At 38.9% G+C, this 26,861-nt stretch overlaps 1 protein-coding gene across 4 annotated transcripts in view; it reads right to left on the bottom strand.

Annotated features, from left to right (window-relative positions):
- The window catches only part of ATP9B (ATPase phospholipid transporting 9B (putative)), a 208,748-nt gene that overhangs the window by 140,053 nt on the left and 41,834 nt on the right, over positions 1 to 26,861 (bottom strand). For all 4 annotated transcript variants that reach the window (XM_060118550.1, XM_060118553.1, XM_060118551.1 and 1 more), the window contains 2 exons: positions 20,657 to 20,715; positions 11,759 to 11,810 (listed from right to left, as the gene is read on the bottom strand). In XM_060118550.1, coding sequence (XP_059974533.1) covers positions 11,759 to 11,810; positions 20,657 to 20,715 — 111 coding nt within the window. The remainder of the gene's footprint in view (positions 1 to 11,758; positions 11,811 to 20,656; positions 20,716 to 26,861) is intronic.

The following is a 26,861-nucleotide window of genomic DNA, read 5'->3' as shown; positions in this document are numbered from 1 at the left end:
ATCTGAATAATGGCTGAAAACTTCCCAGATTTGATGAAAGACATGAATATAAACTCCCAAGGACCCCAACAAAATCCAAGCACAGACATAACGTTCTTTTGTTGCACTTTGCAGATGCTATGTTTTTTTACAGATTGGAAGTGTGTGAAAACCCTGCATCAAGCAAGTCTATCAGGGCCATTTTTGCCAAGAGCATTTGCTCTATTTGCATCTCTTTGTCACATTTTGGTAACTCTTGTAATATTTCAAACTTTTTATTATTGTTATATTTGTTACGATGATCTGTGATCATTGTTCTTTGATTTTACTACTGTAGTAAAATTGTTACTACAAAGACAAAAATTATTGTTTTTGTTTTGTATTTTTTTAAGGTTGTACTTTTTTTTAGACATAATGCTACTTACTGCACACTTAATAGACTGAAGTATAGTGTAAACATAACTTTTACATGTACCAGGAAACCAAAAAATTTGTGTGACTCTCTTTATTGTGATATTCACTCTATTGCCATGGTCTGGAGCCAAACCTGCAATATCTCTGAAGTATGCCTGTAATATGAACTCAAACAGATCCACACCAAGACACATTATAATCAAACTTTCAAAAAGACAAAGAGAATCTTGAAAACTGCAAGAGAAAAGAGAATCATCATATACAAGGGATCCTCAGTAAGATAACCACCAGATTTCTCATCAGAAGGAGATGGCATTTCTATGGAAGCCAGAAGGCAGTGAACCAATCAACTCAAAGTGCTAAAAAAAAACAACTGTCAACCAAATATCTTCAATCCAGCAAAACTGCCCTTTGAATGTGAGGGAGAAATCAAGACATTCTCAAGTAAACAAAAGCTGAGGAAGCTGGTGACCACTAGACCTGCCCTGCAAGAAGTGCTCAAGGCAGTCTGGCAGGTGAAATGAAAGGCCAGTAGACAGTAACTTGAAGCTGTGTGGAGAAATAAAGATCTCAATAAAGGTTATTAATGCATGGCAATTATAAAAGCTAGTATTATTGTAAGAATGATTTGAACTGCACTTTTTCTACACGATTTAAGAGATTAATAAATTTAAAGAAAAGAAATTATTAGTCTACAAGCCAGAATTACTTAACTTTGGTTTGTAACTTCTACTCTTGTTTTCTACATAATTTAAGAGGTTAATGCATGTAAACTAATGATTAGTTTATGTCTGGGGAACCCAGTGTATGGAGATGTAATTCTGTGACATCAACAACTGGAAGGATGGGGCAGAACTACAACGGAGCGGAGTTCCTGTATGTTGTTGAAGTTAAGTTGGTCTCAATTCAAATCAGAGTTTGTTACCTGTAGGACAGTAAATGTAATTCCCATGGCAACCACGAAGAAAATAGCTATAGAATATACACAAAAGGGAATGAGAAAGGAAGTTAAATATTTTACTACGAAATATCAACCAGAAAAGACAGTAATGTAGGAAATGAAGGACCAAAAAAAAAAAAAGCTATAAGGTGTAAGGAAAACAAACTGCACAATGAAAGAAGTTGCTCCTTATCAGCAATTACTTTAACTGTAAATAGGTAAATATTATTCAGACTCCTATCAAAGACAGAGATTGGCAGAATGGACAAACACACGATCCAACCACGTGCTGTCTACAGGAGACTCACTTTAGATACAAAGATACAAAAAAGTTGGAAGTGAAAGGAAGGAAGAAGATATTCAATGCAAAACAGTACAGCAGTTTCTAAAAAAGTTTTTTAAAGAACTACCATATGACCTAGCCATTCCACTTCTGGGTGTAGGCCCAAAAGAACTGAAAGCAAGGTCTGAAAGAGACATTTGTGCACTCATGTTCATAGCAGTATTATTAACGATAAATAAAACATGGAAGTAACCCAAGTGTCCACTGATGGATGAATAGATAAGGAAAATGTTGTAAATACATACAACGAAGTTACTATTCAGACTTAAAAAGGACAGACATTTTACAATAGATGGACCTTTAGGACATCACACTCAGTGAGATAAGCCAGTCACAGAAAGACAAATACTGCATGAATCCAGTTACCTGAGGGTCTTAGATTGTCCAATTCATGGACAGAAAGTAGAACGGTGGCACCAGGGCTGGGGGTTATGTGTATTTTATGTTACGTGTGTTTGAACACAGTAAAAAAGAAAAAAAATAAATTCACTTCAAAAGTAAAACCATTCACCAACCTTGAAAAAAAATTACTATAATGCTACAGTAATCAAGACAGTGTGGTATTGGTGAAAGAGTAGATGTAGATGAAGGGAACAGAATATAGAGAACCTTTAAATAGAACTCCATAAATATAGTCAAGTAATCTTTGACAAACTAGCAAAGGCAGTACTATTGAGCAAAGATAGCCTTTTCAACAAATAGTGCTGGAACAACCAGACATCCACACACAAAAGAAATGAATCTAGCCACAGACCTACACCCTTCATAAAAAATTAACTCAAAATATATCACAGACCTAAATGTAAAATGCAAAACTATAACAGTCCTAGAAGATAACCTAGGAGAAAACCTAGATGACCTTGGGTATGGTGGTGCCTTTTTAGATACAACACCAAAGACGTGATCCATTAAAAAAAAAAAAGCAAAAACTGATAAATTGGACTTCATTAAATTTAAATTTAAATTTAAATTTAAATTTAAAACTTCTGTTCTGCAAACATATCAGCAAGAGAATTACAAAACAAGGCACAGACTGGGAGAAAATATTTGCAAAAGACACGTCTGATAAAGGGCTGTTAGCCAAAATATATAAAGAACTCTTAAAACTCAACAATAAGAAAACAATCCAGTTAAAACACGGGCCAAACCAGAACAAAGAAGATACAGAGATGGCAAATAAGCATATGAAAATATGCTCCACATCACATCGTCAGGGAAATGTAAGGTAAAACAACGAGACACCACTCCACACCTACGAGAAGAGCCAAACTCCAGAGCACTGACAACACCAAGGCTTGCGGGGATGCGGAGCAACAGGAACTCTCATCATTGCTGGTGGGGATGCAAAATGGTGCAGCCACTTCGGAAGACAGTTTGGTGGCTTCTTACAAAGCTAAACATAATCTTACTATATGATCCAGCAATCGCACTCCTTGCCATTTACCCAAAAGAGCTGGGGAACTCATGTCCACACAAAATCCTGCATGCAGATTTTATACGAGCTTTATTCATAACTGCCAAAACTTGGAAGCAACCAAGTGTCCTTCAGTAGGTGAATGGATCAACTATGGTAAATCCAGACAATGGAGAATTATTCAGCAATACAGTGAATTCAGCTATCAAGTCATGAAAAGATAAGAAGGAACGTTAAATGTTTATCACTAAGTAAAAGAAACCAATCTGAAAAGGCTGCATACTATGTGGTTCCAACTACATGACATTCTGGAAAAGAAAAAAACCATGGAGACACTAAAGAGACTCATGGCTGCCCAGGATGGAGTTGGGGGCAGAGGTAAATAGGCAGAGCACAGAAAATTTCTAGGACAGTGAAAATCCTCTGTATGATATATATAATGATGGATGGATGTCATTGTACATTTGCCAAAACCCATAGAATGTACTACACCAAGAGTGAATTTTCATGTAAACTATGGAATTTGGGTGAGGATGATGTGTCAGTGTCAGTCCATCAATTGCAACAAATGCATCACCTGGTGGGGGATGCTGATGATGAGGGAAGCTACGCAGGTGTGAGGGCAGGGGGCGTACTGGAAATCTCTGTACCACCTCACTTTTTTGTGTGAACTTAAAAAAATAAAGTACAGGGCTTCCCTGGTGGCGCAGTGGTTAAGAATCCGCCTGCCAATGCAGGGGACACGGGTTTGAGCCCTGGTCCGGGAAGATCCCACATGCCACGGAGCAACTAAGCCCGTGTGCCACAACTACTGCGCCTGTGCTCTAGAGCCTGAGAGCCACAACTACTGAGCCTGTGAGCCACAACTACTGAAGCCCACACTCCTACAGCCCATGCTCCACAACAAGAGAAGCCACCGCAGTGAGAAGCCCGTGCTCCGCAACCAAGAGTAGCCCCCGCTCGCCACAACTGGAGAAAGCCTGCACGCAACAATGAAGACACAACATAGCCACAAATAAAAATAAATTAAATAAATTAAAAACATTAAATAAAAAATAAATTAAAAGTACAAAATAAAAAAGAATTTTTAAGAAACATATTCAGATTAACACAGAAAATATACACCAAACATATTATACAAACTTTTTTCTTTGCAGGAAAAGAACACTGCAAATAACTGAAACTGCACTATAGAAATTCACATTTAAATTTATATTTGAACACCCGCAAAGATGGAGACTACTCTCCATTGTACTTTTCTCATATTTGTATTGCCGAGCTCCCCTTTCCCTGTATCAGTGTTTGCTCCTATCCATCAATTTCATGTAGAATTATACTACTGATCAGCGCAGCTCAGCACCAGTGCAGCTCTGGTGAACGGCTGACTGCAAACGTGGTCCTGCAGTAGAGCTCACACTGCATGTCCTCTCCACTTCAGCTGCTAATTTCATCAATAAGTTATCTCATGGCCTTTTACCTTTTATCCAGAGGAAGAGGCTGCCGTATGCCAGGTCAGCTTTCAGTAGTGATCACTACAGCAAAACAGAAGCATTAGACGGGTGGGCACCCCTCCAGGGTGAGGCTCTGACCTTCGCCTGGGAGCTGCAGGGAGATGGGGGCCCTGACTTCTCGGCTGCACTGGCCTAGAGCAGAAGTTTCCTTCACATGGAGCTGGGGTAGGTCATGGCTAAAATTCCACAGAATCAATCTGTTCTTACCAAGAAAGATCTCTGAAGAATATTAAAACAATTACTTTCAAAAGATATACAACTGAATACTGAAGATTTATTTTAGGGATTTTCGTGGATGAAACAATCCTCTAGTGATTTTCAACCAGGGGCGATTCTGCCCCCAGGAAGCATCTGGAGACTTGGTTTTCACAGTAGGCGCTGGGGGTGGGGGCTGGGAGGGTGCTCCTGGCACCCGGGGAGTCGAGGCCAAGAATACTGCTCAACACCCTGCAGTGCAGAGACAAGCCACCACAACAAAGAAATACCAGGCCCCAAGTGTCAACAGTACTGAAGGCAATTCAAAACTTAAAAGCTGGTGGAGCAGTGGGAAGAGCCAGTCTTGGGCTGAGCACTGCCTGACAATCCACTCACTGACGCTCCCTGTCCAGGTGCTTCACCTTATTAAGGTTTTCATGTGCACAGTGGAAAATATAAGACTTACTTTGGAGTGGTGGTGTAAAATTTAGAGGAAAATCTATTAAAATCTGCCAGCAAATGGTATACACCAGGAACTTATTAATTACTTAGCTAATTATTTCTCAAATTTGGGGGAACTAGCTAAGGTAGCTATGTAAGAACACATCTTTACACAGCTTAGTCCAGTGCACCTTTTGCACAATGTTCTAAAACTAAAATGGGTCCGTGCAAATCCACATCTACCCCTAGAAGAAATGGACCCCTGCACATCTGTAAGCATTTCCTGGCTCTCTTACTCTGCGTAAATACCAAATACTTTTCTCTTGGAGCCAATGCACTTTCAACTAATTACAGCCACCAGCAGTTCAGTATCTGAAATGCGCCCCACTGATTCCTGAACCAAGTACATTTAATCCTTTTAACTACCGATGGCACAGGCATTAGTGTTGCCAGCATGAATCTAGGAGATTCATACAGGTTAAGTCACTTCTGTAAGACATAATAGGATAGAGAGCTAAGAAAAAATTTTTCAATCACCTAGTTTATCCGTTGAAGATATATCTATGAGACCTTCATCTGATTTCATGCACCTTGAAAAATATATCTAGTTATGTAAATAAATTTTGTTATCTATTATTTGTCAAAAGATTTATGATAAGGAGAATAACTGGTTTCAACTAAAAAGGAGGACAAGGAAATTTGCAGTACCCATTATTTTACACTTAGACCTTTTTCTCAAGATTGATTTTTTTCCCTCTTAAATATATGCATGGTTATATATATCTGTATGTGTGTGTTTTATAAAGTATAAAAGCAACTTAAAAGGGATTGGATTCTAGATTCTGTATGACACATACTTTGAGACATCCATGCCAACAGCTTTGCTCCAGGTTTGCTTTCTAACATACAAAATAAGAGAAGGTGAGAATATCTACAGTCTCTTAAATTTCAAACATTTTGTGTTTCTAAAAATGAAACTAATACCTTATCTAGATGTCTGTAAACTTATTAAACACGGGAAACAATATATTTGCCATTCTTAAAAGTAAAAGGCTATGCCTCATGTTAAATAATTACACGCTCTTTTTAAAATTTAGAGGAAACTGACGTATGACTGACCTTCAAGTACTATTACATTACTAGGCTCACAGTAACTGACATGATTTAAAGAGAGAGACAGAGAGAGGGAGAGAGACAGAGAGAGGGAATGAACTGCAGCAAAATCTGAAGTATGGCCAACTTGACTTGTCTTACACGAAGTATATCTAGTAATTTTTTTAACGGCAAGCACTAGCTACAACTGATGTCAGTTAAGGCTCGGTAAAAATGAATTATTAAATTGGTCTGCTTATATCCTATTACTGACTTCTTATGAATACTTGATTTTATTTGGTATAATTGACAAGAGTTGACAGCAAAGGACAGGTTTAATGACAATCAAATGAAGATCAACTCGTGTATATGTTGCCAAGGAGAGCCGCATCAAGTGGTGATAAAGTAATTGATGGGACACGGTGAGATAGGGCACATGAGTCTGTCATATGTTGTAATAAGTGACCCTGTAATATTAGCAGACTGCCTGCAACAGCTCACAAATCCAATAGGTCTGAAAGAGACAGGCTACAGTATGTGCCCAAGAAAAGAAAAATAGACATTGACTTTGCATATATAACACCAGATCGTTTGCCGTTAAACTTAATTTCTAAATCATTTATATGACTTAATGACTCTGCATGAAATTTTTAAGCTGGTGGCAAGATGAATAGCACCACAGAGAGAATGTGGATGAGTACAGTGTCATTTACCTACCCCTCGCCCTCTAACAAGTGACAGCTGAGCTATTGTAATATGTCCCAAACACTTAAATGATAATGTCATCACTTAGGAGACAAGTGAAAAAGATATTGGCATTTATAAGAGATGGATGAAAATTAGTTCTAAAGCATTAATTTCTCTTAATACCACTAAAAGAATTGTGTGCGTTCAGGAGATATTTGATCTGAATTAAGAAACTGATGAAGCAATTGATTAATTGGAATTTAAGCCATCAGTCACCAGATCCATCAACAGCTTCATTTACATTCTAAACAATCAACTGACGGCCCAATAGAATACCCTGTATTAATACACAGTCAATATGATGCCACGAAGAGACGCACTGAGCCGTACTGACAAATGCCCAGTGGCTATTGTCCAAACTCAACACGCTGCATAGATTTAAGACTTTCATACTGGCTAGGGTTTAGAGATCCTTACTATAACAGACAATGTATTACCAGGGTTTTCTGAACTGAAACTGAAAAATAATAAAGTAATATTAACAGTGTTAGCAGATACACAAAAAATTCTAAACGTGTATGTTTAAAAACAAGGCTTTAATTTAAAACCTTAAATAATTATATAAAGTCACACAAACAGAATTTCTAAAGCTAAGAATCCTTGATTGAAAGCAGTGTTACGACACATTTTATACAGCTGGGAAGCTGTCTGGTCCATTTTATAAAGAGAAGAAAATATCATGAAACAGTAATCTGACATTTTAGTATCTCCATTAAGAGTAACAGTAATTGTTTTAACAATTTAAATTTGACAGAAAAAAAATCATAAAACTGAGGAATATAATAGAACCACAGGTTAAAACAGATGACAGTAAGGTCCTAAACTTGGAGCCATTAATAACCATCCAGGAATATGTTAAATAATAAAAATTTAGCATACATGTATATTATGTACATTTTTCTGAGGAACAAAGTGATAATTCTTAAGATTCTCAGAAAGACCCATGACCTCCAAAATATTAAATATCATTACCCTACAGAGAGAAACTGTCCCTACAACATAGAATACAAAACAAAATTTGAGAAAAAAAACATTTTTAAAACATAATCAGTTTGGATATAACGTTATTTATCTGTAGTTGGCACATCAGAGAGTATCTCACTTGCCTAATGCTCTAATATTCTCTTCATGTTTTGCTACCTTATTACGCCATTAACAATGATACGGTGGCTGAAGAACAATTTCTAAAACTTCAGCAAACATTTACTAGCCCTCAGATTCTTCCTCTGAAAAACTGACATTTCTAACAATCTTCCAGCTTTAAAGAGATGGGTTTTGTTCACACTTTATCTCCTAACATAATTTGTATACTCTATTTCTTCTAAGTTAATTACCTAAAGCCATTTCCACATTGAGCATAATATTCTTAATCTTACATATATTCCTACCATGATCACTACAAGGGCAATTAAATATAAAAGCATCTCCCAGGATTTCCCTGGCAGTCCGGTGGTTAAGAATCCATGCTTCCGGGCTTCCCTGGTGGCGCAGTGGTTGAGAGTCTGCCTGCCGATGCAGGGGACACGGGTTTGTGTCCCGGTCCGGGAAGATCCCACATGCCGCGGAGTGGCTAGGCCCCGTGAGCCGTGGCCGCCGAGCCTGCACGTCGGAGCCTGTGCTCCGCAACGGGAGAGGCCACAACAGTGAGAGGCCCATGTACCGCAAAAAAAAAAAAAAAAAAAAAAAAAAGAATCCGTGCTTCCGGTGTAGGGCACACGGGTTTGATCCCTGGTCGGGGAACTAAGATTCCGCATGCCGAGTGGTGCAGCCAAAAAAGAAAAAAAAAAAGTATCTCCCAAATGCAAACTTTTTGTTATTCATTATACTGAATACATTTACAAACAAAGACAAAGAAATCATAAATAAGTAGGGATGGCAGTGTAAAAATCTCTGAAAACCCATTCCTCCATAACTGTAATGAGAACATAAGCAAAAATTGTCTAAAGCAACTTTTTCAAAACTCTGGAAAATAATCAAAGACTTGCAACAATCCCAGGTGCATTTATTCAAGAAACAAGGCTAAATCTAGCTATGAGTGAGATGTGTGGTGTTTTGACTTGTCCCTTTTCCAGTACCCTGCCCCCAGTCAAACTCCACAGTAGCTGAGAAAACCAACAGTCTGGTAGCCAGTGAGGGGAACAAACCAGGGCTGGGACTCCCCAAACCCCATGCCCAGACAACTGTAACCACCTGACCAGGTAGAGCTTGTCTGGATTTGACTCAACCCACAGCTCATTCACTGAGAATGTGTTTTCCCTGGAATGTTTGTCAAAAACAAACAGTGGCAATTGTTTAATGTCACAGCTACCTTGGGTGGTGGTTAAAACTGGGGTAAACAACAAGCTGACCAAAAAAATTTAAAAGAAAAGCTGAAAAATCAGATAACAAGAGCAAAAGCTCTATCATATCCCCAAGAGCCTAGAAGGCCACCTGCCAGTGCAGGGCTGCACACAGTGCCCTTGAAAACCTGAGAGGCCCAAATCTCTCACACTGGCTGACTCTGAGACTCTGTACAAACAAGAAGTGAAGGCAAAGGCAGAGTTTTAACTGCCTGACACAGCTCTGCAGGTGTTAAGGGAACACTAGCTATTTGTAAAAGATAAACCTTGCAACTCTGGTACTTGATAATACTTCTCTGTCATATAGAGTCCACTTGGTGACAGAATGGGAGGGGAGTCTGTTCCACACAGTCACTAAGGAACCTAAACTGAGGGAAGCTCTGCCACCTTCAACAGGCAGCTTCCAAGGTTACCCTGGCCATGGACACACAGCCAGTACAGGGAAAGCCGAGGCTGGAAGTGGTACACATGCCGTTCAGCCACCCTCCTTCGGCCACACCTCAGGGCATGGCCCCATCTAACTGGACAGGAAAGGGAAATGGACTGGAAAAGTAGTTCTCCAGTCTCCACCCTATGGGAAAAACAAAACCACACATTAAATAGCACACAATAAAGTAAAGGTATCAAGTGTACAGAGGTCACTTGATTATTAGGTGTAACTGAATTCTTCTGTTAATGGCAGCCTCAGCTTACGATGTAAGTAATCATAACTACAGTTGGTGAAAAGAGAAAACATTTTTCTTCTCTCTCATGACTTAAAGTGTCCTTTTAAAAAAACGCTGTTTAGGGACTTCCCTGGTGGTCCAGTGGTTAAGACTCCTCGCTCCCAACACAGGGGGCCCGGGTTCGACCCCTGGTCAGGGAACTAGATCCCGCGTGCCACAACTAAGACCTCGCATGTGGCATTGAAGATCCCACATGCCGCAAATAAGACCCGGTACAGCCAAATAAATAAATGTTTTAAAAAATACAAAAAAACAACAAAAAAACCCCCACTGTTTATAAATGGAGAAAAAACTAAATCAACAACTCTAAATTTTAACCATGTCCTTCTAGAGTTTTCATGCTACAAATAATAATACATATGCTGAGCTTCCCATAAAAATATTGCTTATTTACGCAACAAAGTCAGAAATATAAGGCAGAAGGAACTTTGGATATTACTTGACAAACCTCTCATCATTTTAGAGATGATGAAAATGTATGACCACGTGGCTAGGTCATATAATTAGAAATTGGTCAAAGCAGACTAGATTTTAGGTTTCCTGATTTCCAACCAATGGATTTTTTCTCCTTGACCACATGAGGCTTCCTTCTCATTACCCCTTTTGCACCTTCTTCTTCTTGTTTAAAGCTCTGGCCGTATAAGTATCATTTTCTCTGTGAAGCCCATTTCAACTCACATAGGCAAATTGTCTGTTCCCTCCCATTACCCCCACATGTCTTTTATTTATTTATTTGTTTCTTTCTTTATTTATTTTTGGCTGCATTGGGTCTTCATTGCTGCTCGCAGGCTTTCTCTAGTTGCAGCAAGCGGGGGTTACTCTTTGTTGTGGTGCGTGGGCTTCTCATTGTGGTGGCTTCTCTTGTTGCAAAGCACGGGCTCTAAGCGCACAGGCTTCAGCAGTTGTGGCATGCGGGCTCAGTAGTTGTGGCACGTGGACTCAGTAGTTGTGGTTCGCAGGCTCAGTAGTTGTGGCTCGCGGGCTCTAGAGCACAGGCTCAGTAGCTGTGTGCATGGGCTTAGCTGCTCCGTGGCATGTGGGCTCTTCCCACACCAGGGCTCGAACCCGTGTCCCCTGCATTGGCAGAAGGATTCTTAACCACTATGCCACCAGCAAAGCCCTCCACATGTCTTTTAATATTTATACTATCCATACAATCAGAGTATTGCTAAACGTCAATGTGTGTACTTCCATAAGTAAGTAGATCATGAACTCTTTGAAGAGAGCAACTTGGTTTTATTCCCTTTTGTATTCTAAGCAACAAGTAGCACCGCACATAGTAAGTCCTAAATAAATGTTTGCTGAATGAGAAATAAAACTGCAAATGCAGAATAGCAATCAAGTTTTGAGGAACATCACCATCTATTTAGATATCAAAATGGACTTGAATGAAAACTTTCACCTGATATAGGAAAGGATATTTTTAAACCAACATATTATACAGTAAAATCATTGTTTTAAACATAAACAGTTAAATGTGATTTAGAAATTAATGAATTCAATACATTATCATTCAAAGAAAAATTCTTACAAGAATAAATTTAACTTTTATCTTTCAAAATGAAAATTAAACTGCCAAAATACCAATCATAAGCAATATAAATAAAAATAAAAATACCTGCTTTTTCTGATGTCCTAAGAAATACCATGTCCGATGGAATTCTTTGATTCTGCAGAGTAATATAAAATATTAATTATCTATATGCAAGTTTACAAATTAATACAATTCCATTCCAAAGGAGAAATAGCTCCTAAAAACAACTAAAATAATGTTATATTTCAACTCTATGCTAAACAATTAACATTCATAATTTGTATAATAAAAATGAATATTTTAACTCATATTTTAGTTAGACCTCTAAGTTTTTTTCTGCATCAATGAACCATGTAAATGGCATTTAGTGATGACCTGAAAACTACTTCATTTCCTGAAAAATGTTAAATATTACCATTTCTGTGGCCTCTGTTGTACCTCAACTCACACGTACAATATAATAGTTACTGCCTTATAAAAAAATGATGTCCTCCCTATCAGACTAAGTGACCTAGAAAGTGAGGACAGTGTTCTTCCACCACCTTACACAAAACAGAGCATATTGAAAACGAAACACTTAATAAATGTTGAGTGAAAGAATAAATGTACAACTAAGCAAACAAAACCCCACAAATTTACAAAGCAGAAAAGGAGAAAAACTCAAAGGTCACTATTCATACATTTATTTAATCACTATTACTAATATTAGTATTAATTAGTATTACTAATAATAATTAGTATTAATTAGTATTACTAATTAGCATTAATTAATTAGTTGGGATAGATGTACAAACTAAAAGAAAAATATAATTATAATAAGAATACTTCACATAGTTTCATGAATTATTTATATTCTTTAAGACCTAAGTTAAGATTTATCTACACACAGTAAAGAAATGAACTACTTGTCAGTCAGCAAGCAACAAAAACAAACGTAAGTTGTTAAAGCTGAAAGAAGATATGCTGTAGAATAGAGCTATTATTTCTAACATTTCTTTAGGCAATTGTTAAGACCTAAAGAACCTTTAGGTGAAGGGGGAAATCACAAAGGAAACTAGAAAATATTGTTAATGAAATGGTAATAAAAACTCAACATATCAACATATCATGTGTGGAACACAGCCGAAGTCAGGAAAATGATAAGAGGAAAATATACATGATTAAACTGCATACAACAGAAAAGGGAGGCTAAAAATATACAAAGGACTAAATATCCATTTGAAAGCAGGAAAAAAAAAAACCCAGCCAATAAATCCCGAAGAAAGTACAAGGATGTAAACAAATATAAGAGCAAAATTAATGACACAGAAAACAGAAACATACATACCAGTAACAAACAGCAAGAAGGTAAATATTTCTTTAAATATGCCCATTTCGGTAATATGAAAAAACTAGCACTAGAATAAAACTGATAAAAGATGGGCAAGCCTTCTAAACAAAAAACTGTAAAACATTACTGAAAGAAGTTAAATGAAGCCTAAGGAAATAGAAAACACCATGTTCTGAAATTAGAATATACAGTATTGCAAAGATGTGAAGTGCACATACATTGACCTATACATTCAACACAAACCCAATCACAATTTTAACATTATTTTTGGTGGGAAATGACAAGATATTCCTAATATTTACAGGGAAATGCAAAGGCCAAGCATGACTAGACAAGTGTGAGAAACAACATGGAGAGTTGTCTGTACAATATAACAAAACTAAATATTAAAATAGAATAATTAAGACAAAATGGTATTCCACTAAGATGGATGATTATATTAATGAAAAAGCAGAGAATCCAGAAGTCGGCCCACACATCCATGGACACCAGATTTATGAGAAAGTTGGCACTGCAAACATCTTTTCAATAAACAGTGCTCAGAAAACTGGATACCCATGGGTGATGAGAAGAGATAATACCTGGCCTCTGCTTCAATCGAAACAAGAAAATCTACTCCAAACAAATTATACTTCTAAATGTCAAAGTCAGGGACTCCCCTGGTGGCACAGTGGTTAAGAATCCGCCTGCCAATGCAGGGGACACAGGTTCGAGCCCTGGTCCAGGAAGATCCCACATGCCGCGGAGCAACTAAGCCCGTGCACCACAACTACGGAGCATGCGGTCTAGAGCCTGCAAGCCACAACTACTGAGCCCATGTGCCACAACTACTGAAGCCTGGGCGCCTAGAGCCCATGCTCCGCAACAAGAGAAGCCACCGCAATGAGAAGTCTGCACACTACGATGAAGAGTAGCCCCCACTCACCGCAACAAAGACCCAACGCAGCCATAAATAAATAAATAAATAAATAAAAATTTTTTAGATGTCAAAGTCAAAACAATAAAACCTAGAAGATAATACAGAAGAATGTTTTCATGACTTTTTGGTAGGAAGAGAATTCTTAAACAAGACTCCTTCCCCCTACCACCACAATTTAAAAAAAACTTATTACAGTTGAAAAGATTAATAAGGTTGACTTTATTAGAATTTTTCTTTGAATGATAATATATTGAATTCATTAAGCATCTCTGTTCCACAAAGCACGCTAGGAAGGAAAAGATATTCACAACATAAAACTAATAAAGGACTCCCATCCAGAATACTTGAAGGCCTGCAAACTGTTAAGAAAGGATAACTCTGAAGAAAAACAGCAAGAGATTCTCACAGGCTTTTCCCAAATAAAAAAGATATCCAAAATCATATGAAAAGGTGTCCAACTTTGTTAGTCTTTACAGAAATGCACATTAAAACCACAACCACTATGTACAATTTGGAAATGGTAAATTTAAAAGGTTGGCAGTGCCAAGTGTTGGCAAACATGAAGGAATGGGAACACTTACTCACTGTTGATCTGAGTATAATTTGATACATCACTTTGCAAAATCATTTGCAGTAAGTACTCAAGTGCAACATACACACTCACCCCAAGATCCAACAAGTCCACTCCTCAGTACACATGCAGCAGCAATGTGTGCACATGTGAGCCAGAAGACATGGTCAAGTATGACTCAGAGGTATCATTCCTAACAGGCAAAACTTAGAAGCAACCCAAATATCCACCACAGTAGAATGGATAAAAGGCATACTATGTAACCACAACATGAATGAATTACAGCTGCACACAACAAAATGAAGACTCTCATAATCAGTATTGGGTCAAAAATAAGCACCCATCCAAACACAGCCCCATCCCACTGAATCTTCTAGGCACCCTTGTTGAAAATCTGTTAACCAGAAATTTAAGGCTTTATTTCTGGACTCTCAACGTTTAATTTATGCCCATTCCATACTGTCCTGATTAATGTTAACTTTGTAGAAAGTTCTGAAATGGAGAAGTGTGAATAGGCCAATTTTGTTCACATTTTTAAAAACTGCTTTGGCTGTTCTCAGTCTCTTGTATTTCCACATGAATTTTAGAATCAGCTTGTCAATTTCTGCAAAGAAGTCAGCTGGGATGTTAAGAGGGACAGCACTGAATCTGTAGATCAGTTGGGGAGGACTGCCATGTTAACATATGAATACTTCCAATCCACGAACCTGGGACGTCGTTCCGTTTATCCAGGTCTTCTTTACTGCGTTTTAACAATGTTTTGCAGTTTTCAAAGTACAGGTTTTGTTCTTTTGTTAAGTTTATTCTTAACCATGATTTTATTTATAAGTATTTTATTCCCTTGATACTATCATATCATACATGGAATTTTTTTCTTAATTTTAGACCATTACCCTTTATTCCCTTATCCTGTTTTATTTTCTATGAGGCATTAATAAATAAACTAGAAACTTCAAAATAATTATTGGATACTTTTTATTCTTCCCTCCTCTCAAGACTCTGAGCAATATAGGAGCAGGGACCTGTGTTTTCTTAACATGAAATTACCATGGTATAATGTACAGCAGTTTCTTTGACCATGACCCGTTCAGGATATCTGAACTGTTTCTGATTTTTGGCTATCATGAATAATGCAGGTATAAACTTTCATGTTCAAGCTTTTGTGCCAATCTAAATTAATATTTACCTGTGATAAAGGTCCAAAAGTTCAACTGCTGGGTCAAATGATAGTTGTATACTCAGTTTTTTAACAGACTGTCTAATGATTTTCCAGAATAGCTGTAACATTTGATATCCCCACATGAACTGTATGAGTGTTCCACTGTCTTCACGTCACTGTCAGCATTTGTGCTGTCATCATTTTTCATTGTAGCCATTCTGCTATATGTGTAGTGATACTTCACTGTATTTTCATTTGCATTTCCAGATAACTAATGATGTTGAATAAACATTTCATATGCTTATTTTCTATCTGTATGTCTTCTTTGGCTAAACGTTCCTTTATTTATTTTTTGCCCATTTTCTAATTTGATTTTTTTTTTACTGTTGAGTATTAAGAGTTTTTACATATTCTAGATACAAATCTTTGTGGATATATGGCTTACAAATATTTTCTCCCAGTCTGTTTTTCCACCATATTCATATGTTCTTTCACAAAGCACAAATTTTTAATTTTAATGATGCAATCTATCAATTTCACCCTTATATGCATTGTGCTTTTGGTGTCAAGTCTAAAAACTATTTTCCTACCCTAGATTCTGAATATTTTCTCCTGTTTTATTCTAAAAGTTTTGCAGTTTTACATTATATATTTAAGTCCCTGGTCCACTTTGATGTAATATCTATATAAGGTGTGACATTTAGATTATGGTTCATTTTTCACCCATGGATGTCCACTAGTTCCAGCCTGTTTTGTTGAATGGCTATCCATCCTCCATCTTAATTGCTTTTGCACTTTGTCAAAAGTCACTTGAGCATATTTGGGTGGGTCTGTTTCTGGGTTCTCCATTGATGTTTCACTATCTTTGTTTCTACCCTTCTTCTGCCCTATGTTAATCAATATAGTAGGAAGTATGCCTTAACGTTAGGAGAGTGACTCTTTTCACTTTATTCTCCTTGTCAAGGTTGTTTTTGCCGCGTTAGGGCCTGTGCCTTGCCAAATTAGTTTTAGAAAAATCTTATTTTGTCTTTAAAACCAAAACAAACAAACGAAGAAAAAACCTTGCTGAGATTTTGATACATACATCTGTGTAAGAATTCAGTTACTGTTCAGGTTTCCTTATTAAGCTGAGAGATAATCTTTGGAATTTCTCGCTTCACCTTGCATGCATAAAGGATCATCTGACCGTGACTCTGAATGGTCCTACCCTCCCAATTTCCAGGTACATGTCAAACACATACTTCTCCTAGGCTGAATCTGAAACTGGAGAACTAGGAGTTTAAACCCAGATGCAGTGAACACAGAAGGCTGCATCATCCTCTTTCCACTTTCTGTCCCAGGCTGCAGCTGCTCTCCCACGTTCTACGGCTACCGACATCTATGACACTGAGCCAAAGCTGATTAGCATTATTCTTGTAAATACCCATAAAATGAATATCGATGTACTAATTTTAATTCCATGTTAAGATAAAAAATTACAACTATCCTATAACATAAAATCCACCGGGCCTCCCTGGTGGCGCAAGTGGTTGAGAGTCCGCCTGCCGATGCAGGGGATACGGGTTCGTGCCCCGGTCTGGGAGGATCCCATATGCCGCGGAGCGGCTGGGCCCGTGAGCCATGGCCGCTGAGCCTGCGCGTCCGGAGCCTGCGCGTCCGGAGCCTGTGCTCCGCAAAGGGGGAGGCCACAACAGTGAGAGGCCCGCATACCGCAAAAAAAAAAAAAAAAAAAAAAAAAAAAAAAAAAAAAAAAAAAAAAATCCACCATGGAAATACCCAAACATTAATTTATAAATAGGAATACGGTCGAATAAAAGAAAAATATGGGGCTTCCCTGGTGGCGCAGTGGTTGAGAGTCCGCCTGCCGATGCAGGGGACACGGGTTCGTGCCCCGGTCCGGGAGGATCCCACATGCCGCGGAGCAGCTGGGCCCGTGGGCCATGGCCGCTGAGCCTGCGCGTCCGGAGCCTGCGCTCCGCAACGGGAGAGGCCGCAACAGTGAGAGGCCCGTGTACCGCAAAAAAACCCAAACAAACAAACAAAAAAAAAGAGAAATATGGGCTTCCCTGGTGGCGCAGTGGTTGAGAGTCCGCCTGCCGATGCAGGGGACACGGATTCGTGCCCCGGTCCGGGAAGATCCCACGTGCCGCGGAGCGGCTGGGCCCGTGAGCCATGGCCGCTGAGCCTGCGTGACCGGAGCCCGTGCTCCGCAACGGGAGAGGCCACAACAGTGAGAGGCCCGCGTACCGCAAAAAAAAAAAAAAAAAAGAGAAATAGCTTTTCTGGTTAGTGATAAGTATTCCCAGAAGTCTTAAAATAAAATAAGTCTTAAAATAAAAAGCAGAAGGACAAAGCCATTTGCTACCACATCTCTGCTATTTCCTTATGACGATTATATCAACTGGCAAGAAATACCTTTTATCACTATAAAAATCACAAAATTGGTTTGACAAATACCATGAATCTACTACTAAAAATTTATCATTTCCCAGTAGTTACTGGAAACTATGTTATCAAACTTCAGAATACTCAGTGTTTTCCAGGGAAGTAAAATATATGAAAAATTTTTATATGAAAATGAAAGTACAATTGGCAATATATAAAAAACTAAATCAGGTAAGTGGTGCCACCCCTATTTTTTAGTATGCAGCAGTGCTTCCTTAAGGCTAGTGAAGACATTTTAGAAGTCTTCCCTCTAGCTTTGCTACCAAATCTTTAAATTTCGGAGTAGCACAGGATACCACACACATGCTCACATATATGTAACACTGGTGCATCATCCACAACGTGCTATCCACTGGACACGGAAATAACAAACAAACACAAAGAGGTGCAGCTCCACATCAAAGGGAAACCTTTGCCTGGATGTCTACAGAGGCCTATGTCACTCACCAATCTTTCTCACTGATGGAGAAGACACCTGTGAGGCCAGAGAGACACTGAAGAGGAACACCCAGACAGATGTAGATCTACACAGATGTAGATCTCTCTTTCACATCTACCTGTATGACTAATGAGATGGCCAAGAAGGGTGCACCTGTTACTCAGTAAAAATGGGAGGACTGAGGGAAAACAGGAAGGTGAGTGTACTGCTACGTCAAACTAAACAGCAAAGGTAAGGGAAAAAAAGGGTAAATAGGAAAGTTAAGGAGGAAATAAGAGATGAAAGAGTGAAAAGGCCAAACAGTACTCATTTGATTCACGAAGAAGATTCTATCCTAACCTGACACAAGAAACACGAGACATCCTCCTAAAAGTCAAGAGGAAAACAAAAGGTGATGGAGCATCACTCTGGAGTCTAAGTCTCGGAGACTGTGCAACCTTTCTGCTGGCACTCACACTCTCTCTTTCCCCCTCCTGCTGGCAGGCCGGTGGTGGGCTGCCCGGTGGAGAGGCCCATGTGGCCAGGAATGAGCGTGGCCTCAAGCCAAAAGCTCGCAGAACTGAGGCCCTGAGTCCAAAGAGGCACCAAGTCCTGCCAACAACCCCAAGAATGAGACTGGCATCAGCTCCACCCCCGTGGAACTTGGAGGTGATGGCTACTAGGCTGACACCTTGACACAACTTGACTGAGAGCCTTAAGGGAGACCCAGAGCCAGGAGATGCAGCTAGGCTGCACCCAGATTCCTGACCACAGAAACTTGAGAAAACAAAGGTTGCTGTTTCTTAGAAATTGCATCAAAATTTATATGACTAACATATGGCTCAGCCATCCCTCTTGTCAGCATTTATCCTATAGAGTCCTACAAGGATGTATGTACCAGAATGTTCATTATAGCACTTCTCACAGCAGAAAAGAGAAACCATCCAAAATCTAACAATGGATCAAAAGTTAGTAACTTACAGTATCCATATAACTGAATATTAAGTAAATAAGTTGCAAATCAGTATGTTTAATTTTGTCCTTTCCGTAAAATCAGATAAACACAGCCCAGAACGTTCTCTGTGTACAGATTACTGCAATGAGATGAAGACCGCTTTCCTCTTGAGGAGGAAGTCTCTCACTCAACCTCCCCATGGGCGGCTCAGGCTGGGTATGTTCCCACAGGTTCCCATGTGAATATCAGCTGGTACCAGGGGCTCACACTCCTCTGTAAGAGGCCTTATGAAAACCTCTCATTCTATATTTTTTAAAATGTTGTTCTAGAGCCTTAAAAAAGGGAAAACAAAAAGACTATGCCCTCAGTCACTGTTACTCAGGCAGAAACGCTTCTCCACCAAGGCAGACAGCCCAGGCCTCCAGACTCCAGGCCAGTAGCAGCCTGCCAACGGCCACCTCTGACCACTGTGGGGTTTTTAAAATGGCTTCTTCCTACATTGATCTAAACTTTTTCTTTCTAATCCTCTTTTGTTTCCATTTACCTTTCCCTCGTTAAGGTTTTTTGTTTTGTTTTGTTTTGTTTTTTTGTGGTACGCGGGCCTCTCACTGCTGTGGCCTCTCCCGTTGCAGAGCCCAGGCTCCGGACGCACAGGCTCAGCGGCCATGGCTCACGGGCCCAGCCGCTCCGCGGCACGTGGGATCTTCCCAGACCGGGGCACGAACCCGTGTCCCCTGCATCGGCAGGTGGATTCTCAACCACTGTGCCACCAGGGAAGCCCCCTCGTTAAGTTTTTAAGCCATAAGAATTAATATCCAATAATTACATATATCTGTCCGTAAAAGGAAGCTCTAGAAACAGAAACATATTCCATTATAAATAGGTTCTAACTAATACAATTCTTTGGTCAAAAGATATAATTCTGATAATGCAACAATAAACAGTTAACATGTCTTATTTTAGACAAAATATGACTACCTACACCCACTGAAATGTACTTTAGCAAAACAGACTATACAAAAACCTGTATTTTTTTCTTCACATATATCAAACCTTACACAAAGATGTTAAGATTTAAAATACATGTCTCAAACAATTTCCTTCGGATTCGAAAGTTACTTGCAATCAGGCTAAATGTTCATAACTGGCATATACATGTCTAAAATATATTAAAAATGCATCAACCTTTTCCACTATGATGAGGTCTCCAACTTGTATGTCTGAACTCTTAACTTGCACTTTACCTTAAAAAAAAGAAGAAGTATAATCAACTCAAGGAAATAATAGCACAACAGAGTTAAACTTTCAGTTGATAAATAATACTTCAGAAATAACTTTGGGAGAAAAAAATAACACTTTAGAAATTTATCTATACTTATACATTCAAATTAAATGTATTTCAGATAGACACAGTCGCTGAAAATTTACTTCTCCTAGTGAACTCCCAAATACAATCAACTATCCTCCAATAAAAGACGTGCGAGAATGGGGAAGAGGATTCCATCTGGAAAGTTCTTCCCACATCTGCCATTATTTCAGGTCTGAGTCAAGTTACCGATGATCAAAAATATCACTAAATAAAATAATTTGATGACTGAAGCTGAGTATCATGGAGATGTAAAATCCTTACATTAATATTGTGGATGGCACTGACGGGCATATAACTGACAGAAAAAAGAAACGAAGAAAATTACATGTAAAATCACCCTCCACTAGTAGCTTTACAGACACAGGTCAGGACTGAAAACTAAGGTCTGGAGATTTGCACAAAAAGTGATGCTTCCACATGGTATACTGTGCAAATTCTTAAATTGTCTCTCTAGTATCTAGTGCACTGTAATCATTTACAAAATCTAACACACAACATCTACATCATGTTAGTGCCACAGAGAGGAGGTGAGAAGCTGGCGTGGACAATGGGAGACGCCGTCCTGAAGCAGCAGCAAGACTTGGCTCAGTTCTCGCTCCCTGTATCTCCTCCCTCCTGGCCTCCCTTCGCCCCTCTGTTTCTCTCCCTCCTTCCCTCTCTCCCCACCTCCCTACCTTGGTCTCCCTCCCTCTGTCCATCTCCCTTTTGAAACCAGCAACAGCCTATGGATCTGCCTTTACATTTTTGTAACTACTGTTTTGACATGGGAAAAGGTCCACTTCTTTTACATTCAGTTTATTCTGAAAGCTAACAGAACAAGAGCTAAGTTCATATTACATTATCAAATACTAACATTACCAGTCATTACACTGACTTTTAGACCAATTCAACTTATTATAAAGGCTTATTTCCTAAATACCTCTTAAAGCAGCTGCGTTTCAATAGAATCATACCAGTTCCTAACAATTTGTTTTGAGGATATCAAAAAGTTTTGTAAATATTATATTTTTGCTGTTATATTTTTCCATGTTCCTCAATTATACAATAAATACATAAGGGCTGGAGTAACTTTTCAGGGGGGAGATGAAGCTACTTTTTATTCATATTATAAAATAGCAAAGTTCTTTAGAATTGCATGTGAAGCAAATCTTACGATATTTCCGTAAGTGATAAGTATACATCAATTAGTAGCCAAAAAATACTTGCAAAAGAATGTCTACTTTAAATCTTTTTTTTCAGTTGGTCACTTCAAGCTTCAGGTCTGTACTCCCACTATTATGTTTTTTATAGCTAAGCATCAGGCAGTAAACACATATTACTTATCTCATACCCCCTGAGTATTAACTCAGCAGAATTCCTGTCTTATCATTTAATTTTATTTTCTCTCCTACTCTCCAATCCACTTTTCCTTCCTTCTGCTTTTTTACATTTTAATAGACACATTTAAAAAAGAGAGAAAAAGAAATGGTTGCAGTCATAAGATGTAGTAAATGTAAATAATTTTAAACTATTTTGAAACAAAGAAAACGCATCCTTTTTTGACTCCTTAATCAAGACCTTATATTTCGGAGAGATTCATTATTCTCTCACATGGTAATAGACACAATTTATATTTAATAGCCTTTAATTTTTAAGGCATTAATTGTGATCACTATTCATTTCTATGGAACTTACTAGCAATTACATGTTTAAGTAAAACAGTTTATGGTAAAATGCACTGTTGCAAGTTCTCAACTCTTATACAATATTACAACATGAACAAAATACGAGAAGGCTAAACACAGTACAGTGTCAAATCAGTATGATAATCTGCCTCACTTACCTGTTCAAAGTACACATTTCTAAATTTTGAAGAATTGGTCAAATTGTTCAACAGTTCTGAATTCTCTAATAATTCTAATCTTGTGTTCAGGGGACTGCCTGCACTTCCTTTACAGCCTTTGTCACACGAACTCACGGACTTCTTCTCTGTTCTCTTTCCCAAAGAACAGCGAAGGCATCGGACAGAAAAGATGGAGGAAAGCCACCCACTCCCCATGCACCTGTCGAGCACTGACAGCCCAGCATCATGACCTTCCGCAGCCTAATCTGCACAGTCCACGCCTCCACTAACGGTTTGATTTCTGGCCACCCTTTGTGAACGGAACTGATAGCTGATCCTAGCTAGCAACATGCTAATATCAGAGTTGGAAGAGACTGGTAACAAGAGATATTCCTAAAGTTTTACAAGTCACAGCACAGAAGACACACAACGGCCACCTGCTCTCACAAACCAATGGAACCATCAACAACACAGAGTGTTTACTGAATGGGCGTTTAAAATTTAGTAACTTCAGAGCTACACTTGATAGAAGCAAGTTCTAAATATAGTAACAAAGATACTTCGACGTGTACACCAGTATTCAAATCTAATGAGTTTTCCTTAAAAACATCCTACTCCATTTACTGTCAAGTACATACTCAGGAAGTCGTACCTCACCAGCCTTTTTCTTTTGATGAAATAGTGAATAGTGACTATTACCAAGTAAGGTAACAGCAGTCCTTTCCTCTCTCTCAACTACTGCAGGTAAATCCTTCCATTCAATCCTTCTTCTAGCAATAAATGTTCCCTGCCACTATGCCTCAAAAGTATGATGGCTTATGTGCTCCTTCTCACGGGAGGCAAGCATCTAGCTCACTTGCCCCACGAACCAAGTTTGATTGGCTCCTCCGGAGAGAGATGAAAAATCACTCCAAGAGCTGCTCCTCTTCCTGCAGAGCGTCTAACCACGCGCCCTGTCTACCACCCTCACTGCCACTCGTCAGCGTCACCTGCAGATAAGATACAACTAAATGGTCGCCACTGTTACTATTTTCTGAATTCAGCATAATTCCAAACGAACTAGGTGAAAAATTAAGGATTATGTTTATCCTCACCCCAAACCCTCCATTACTGGACAATTACTTAGAAGATAATCAAATTTGCAGCACGTATACACATTCTTAACAACTGATCTCAAATTAACTTTCCAGCTTTACCTACTGTCTGTGTTTCCCTTTGCTCCTGCTCTATCTTAGTCTGGCACCTTATCCTACAACCGTGTGAGGCCCTTGCTTATCCTTACAGGTTCTCTGCACTTGCTGCTCCTTTTGACTGAAACCCCTCCGTCCCCAGACCTCCTTAATTGCACAGCAAATATAACCCCATGAAGCCTTCTGTAACCTGTATAAGCATCAGCAGGATTTTATACACACTACTACACAATGTGCTTAAAATGCTATAATGCTATAAATATTCAAACACCTGAGTGTCTACCAAATTTCAGATCCTGTGCACTTTTAGGACATTGAGTTTGTTCTTCGCAAATGCATATCCAAACTTAACCCATTTTAAAAGAACAGAAGGAGTTGATAACTATTCTACTCCTAATCAGTTAAAATGGGTCAAATGCCAGAATGGATTAAAGAGAGCATAACCATAAAAACCACATCTAACTAGACACAGACATTACCAAATAAGGGTGAAAATGTATTAATTACCTATTTCCCAACAAAACACACACAAGGAGGTAAGAGTGAAAGATAATTAAGCAACTTTTTAAAAAAGCACTTGATCGCATATAAGGAGCCCTCTAGAAGGTCACTTCAGATGAACAGGTATTGCTTCCTGGGCAGACCACCACCCATGACATCAGCAGGTTATTGGGCTTGTCTTCATTATTTGGGTGGGAATGCATTCTCCCTCAACTCTCTCACCATTTTAAGTAGGAGCCTAACTTAAAACAGATTATGAAGCAAAGTGGGTAGTTGGGAAACAAGTTTTATACTATACTATATTATATTATATCACATCGTATTATATTAAGAGAGAGACCTATACTCTGAAAAAAACCCAAAATATTGCTGAGAGAAAATTTAAAACACTTAAATACAGGAAGAGATATACCTCATTCATGGATCAGAAGACTTAATACTATTAAAAAGTCAATTCTCCCCCAAATTTATCTATAGATTCAATGCAATCCCAATCAAAATCCCAGCAGGCATTTTTTCTCTTTTGGGAGGGTACGCGGGCCTCTCACTGTTGTGGCCTCTCCCATTGCGGAGCACAGGCTCCGGACGCGCAGGCTCAGCGGCCATGGCTCACGGGCCCAGCCGCTCCGCGGCATGTGGGATCTTCCCGGACCGGGGCATGAACCCGTGTCCCCTGCATTGGCAGGCGGACTCTCAACCACTGCACCACCAGGGAAGCCCTCAGCAGGCTTTTTTAAAATAGAAATCAACAAACTGATTCTAAAAGTCACATGGAGGGACTTCCCTGGTGGCGCAGTGGCTAAGAGTCTGCCTGCCCTGCCGGTGCAGGGGACACAGGTTCGAGCCCTGGTCCGGGAAGACCCTGTATGCCGCTGAGCAACTAAGCCCGTGCGCCACGACTACTGAGCCTGCGCTCTGGGGCCTGCGAGCCACAGCTACTGAGCCCACGTGCCACAACTACTGAAGCCCGCACGCCTAGAGCCGTGCTCTGCAACAGGAGAGGCCACCGCAATGGGAAGCCCGTGCACCACAGCGAGGAGTAGCCCCCGCTCGCCGCAACTAGAGAAAGCCCACATGTGGCAACAAAGACCCAACGCAGCCAAAAATAATAAATAAAATAAATAAAATTTTTTTAAAAATTAAAAGAAATAAAATAAAATAGTCACTTATAATATATTGGTATTGAATGGACTTCCTAAGATGGAGGAAAAAACCACAAAGGAAAAGGATCAGAAGATATGCCTACATAAAAAATATAAATTTATCTACATCCGAAAAAAAAAAAGAAAAAATTAATCAAACAAGATAAAAATATTTGCCACGTGATAAATTTATCTTAGTAGAGAAATTATAAGGTAAAGACGAACACAGGAACAACAGGGGAATAAACTTCCATAAAGGATAAGAAACAAACAGTGAAGGGTTAAAAGATAAACAGCAAGCAAACACAATGAGAGCATTTTTCACCAAGCTGGAAATTTAAAAAAACGTGTGGCTGGGAGTCCAGTCATTACAGGTAACCAGCACAGTAATGCCAGTCACTAGAGGGAAGCAGAGGATGCTACCAGCATACAGACATACACGAAACGCCTGTCTGTGTGAGAAGGTACCCTGTGCAAGCAAGTATTTTTTAAAGTTATGTCTCATGGGTTCCAGGCGCTAATCTCCAAACAATGCAATAAAAAATGTTAAATGCTTAATATCTTGAAGAAATGAATTCATACAGGTCCTCTTAGGGTGACCTAAGTAAAAATACCAGTTATGCAGATAATGAGTATGTACATCCACTCTTGCCTATCTATCCAGTCCTGAGGATACGTGTCCACCATGATACAGCCACAGAGAACCAAACAAATGAGGGAGTGTATGTAAAGTGTTTGTGCCTGACATATAGTAATGGATTGATAAATGTTACTTAGAGTAAAAATGCAATAGTGTATGCTGAATATTCTGGAATGAGCATTGGAAGAGGGTATTTTAAAATGCTGCTCAGACCACAGACAAGAAAGATGACTTAGTGAAAGCGACATATTGCATAGACAATATGTAAAAGGCACTAACGAGGGATTTTAAAATCTCTCAATTTTCAAGGAATGATTATTACTGACAAATAGAGTCAATTTCACAAAAAGATGACAAAATTTCATTCGACATTCCATAAACACCTTTTTAACGTAAAAAAACCAGAGTAAGAATGTTAACAAGTGTGGGACAACACAGTGTTGATAATATGAATCAAAGATGCTAAAATACACAGGAATAAAGAATTTCTATACTCTGCACAGATAAGGTTCCTTTTTGGCAAGGAAACTGGACCACAAGAGACATGTAAATATGCAAATGTTCTCTCTCACATTCTCTCAAACACACACAAACACACACACACACACACACACACGAACACACAAACACAAGTACTTTATATAAGGCTCAAGTCACAGACATTTTTCTCCCTCTCCTATGTCTGAATACTTGAAAACATGTTAAACGACAAAACACCAGAACTAG

The sequence above is a fragment of the Mesoplodon densirostris genome, chromosome 15 (genome assembly GCF_025265405.1).
Source record: "Mesoplodon densirostris isolate mMesDen1 chromosome 15, mMesDen1 primary haplotype, whole genome shotgun sequence".
In the NCBI taxonomy this organism is placed as follows: Eukaryota; Metazoa; Chordata; class Mammalia; order Artiodactyla; family Ziphiidae; genus Mesoplodon; species Mesoplodon densirostris.
This window is presented reverse-complemented; position numbering and strand designations above follow the sequence as displayed.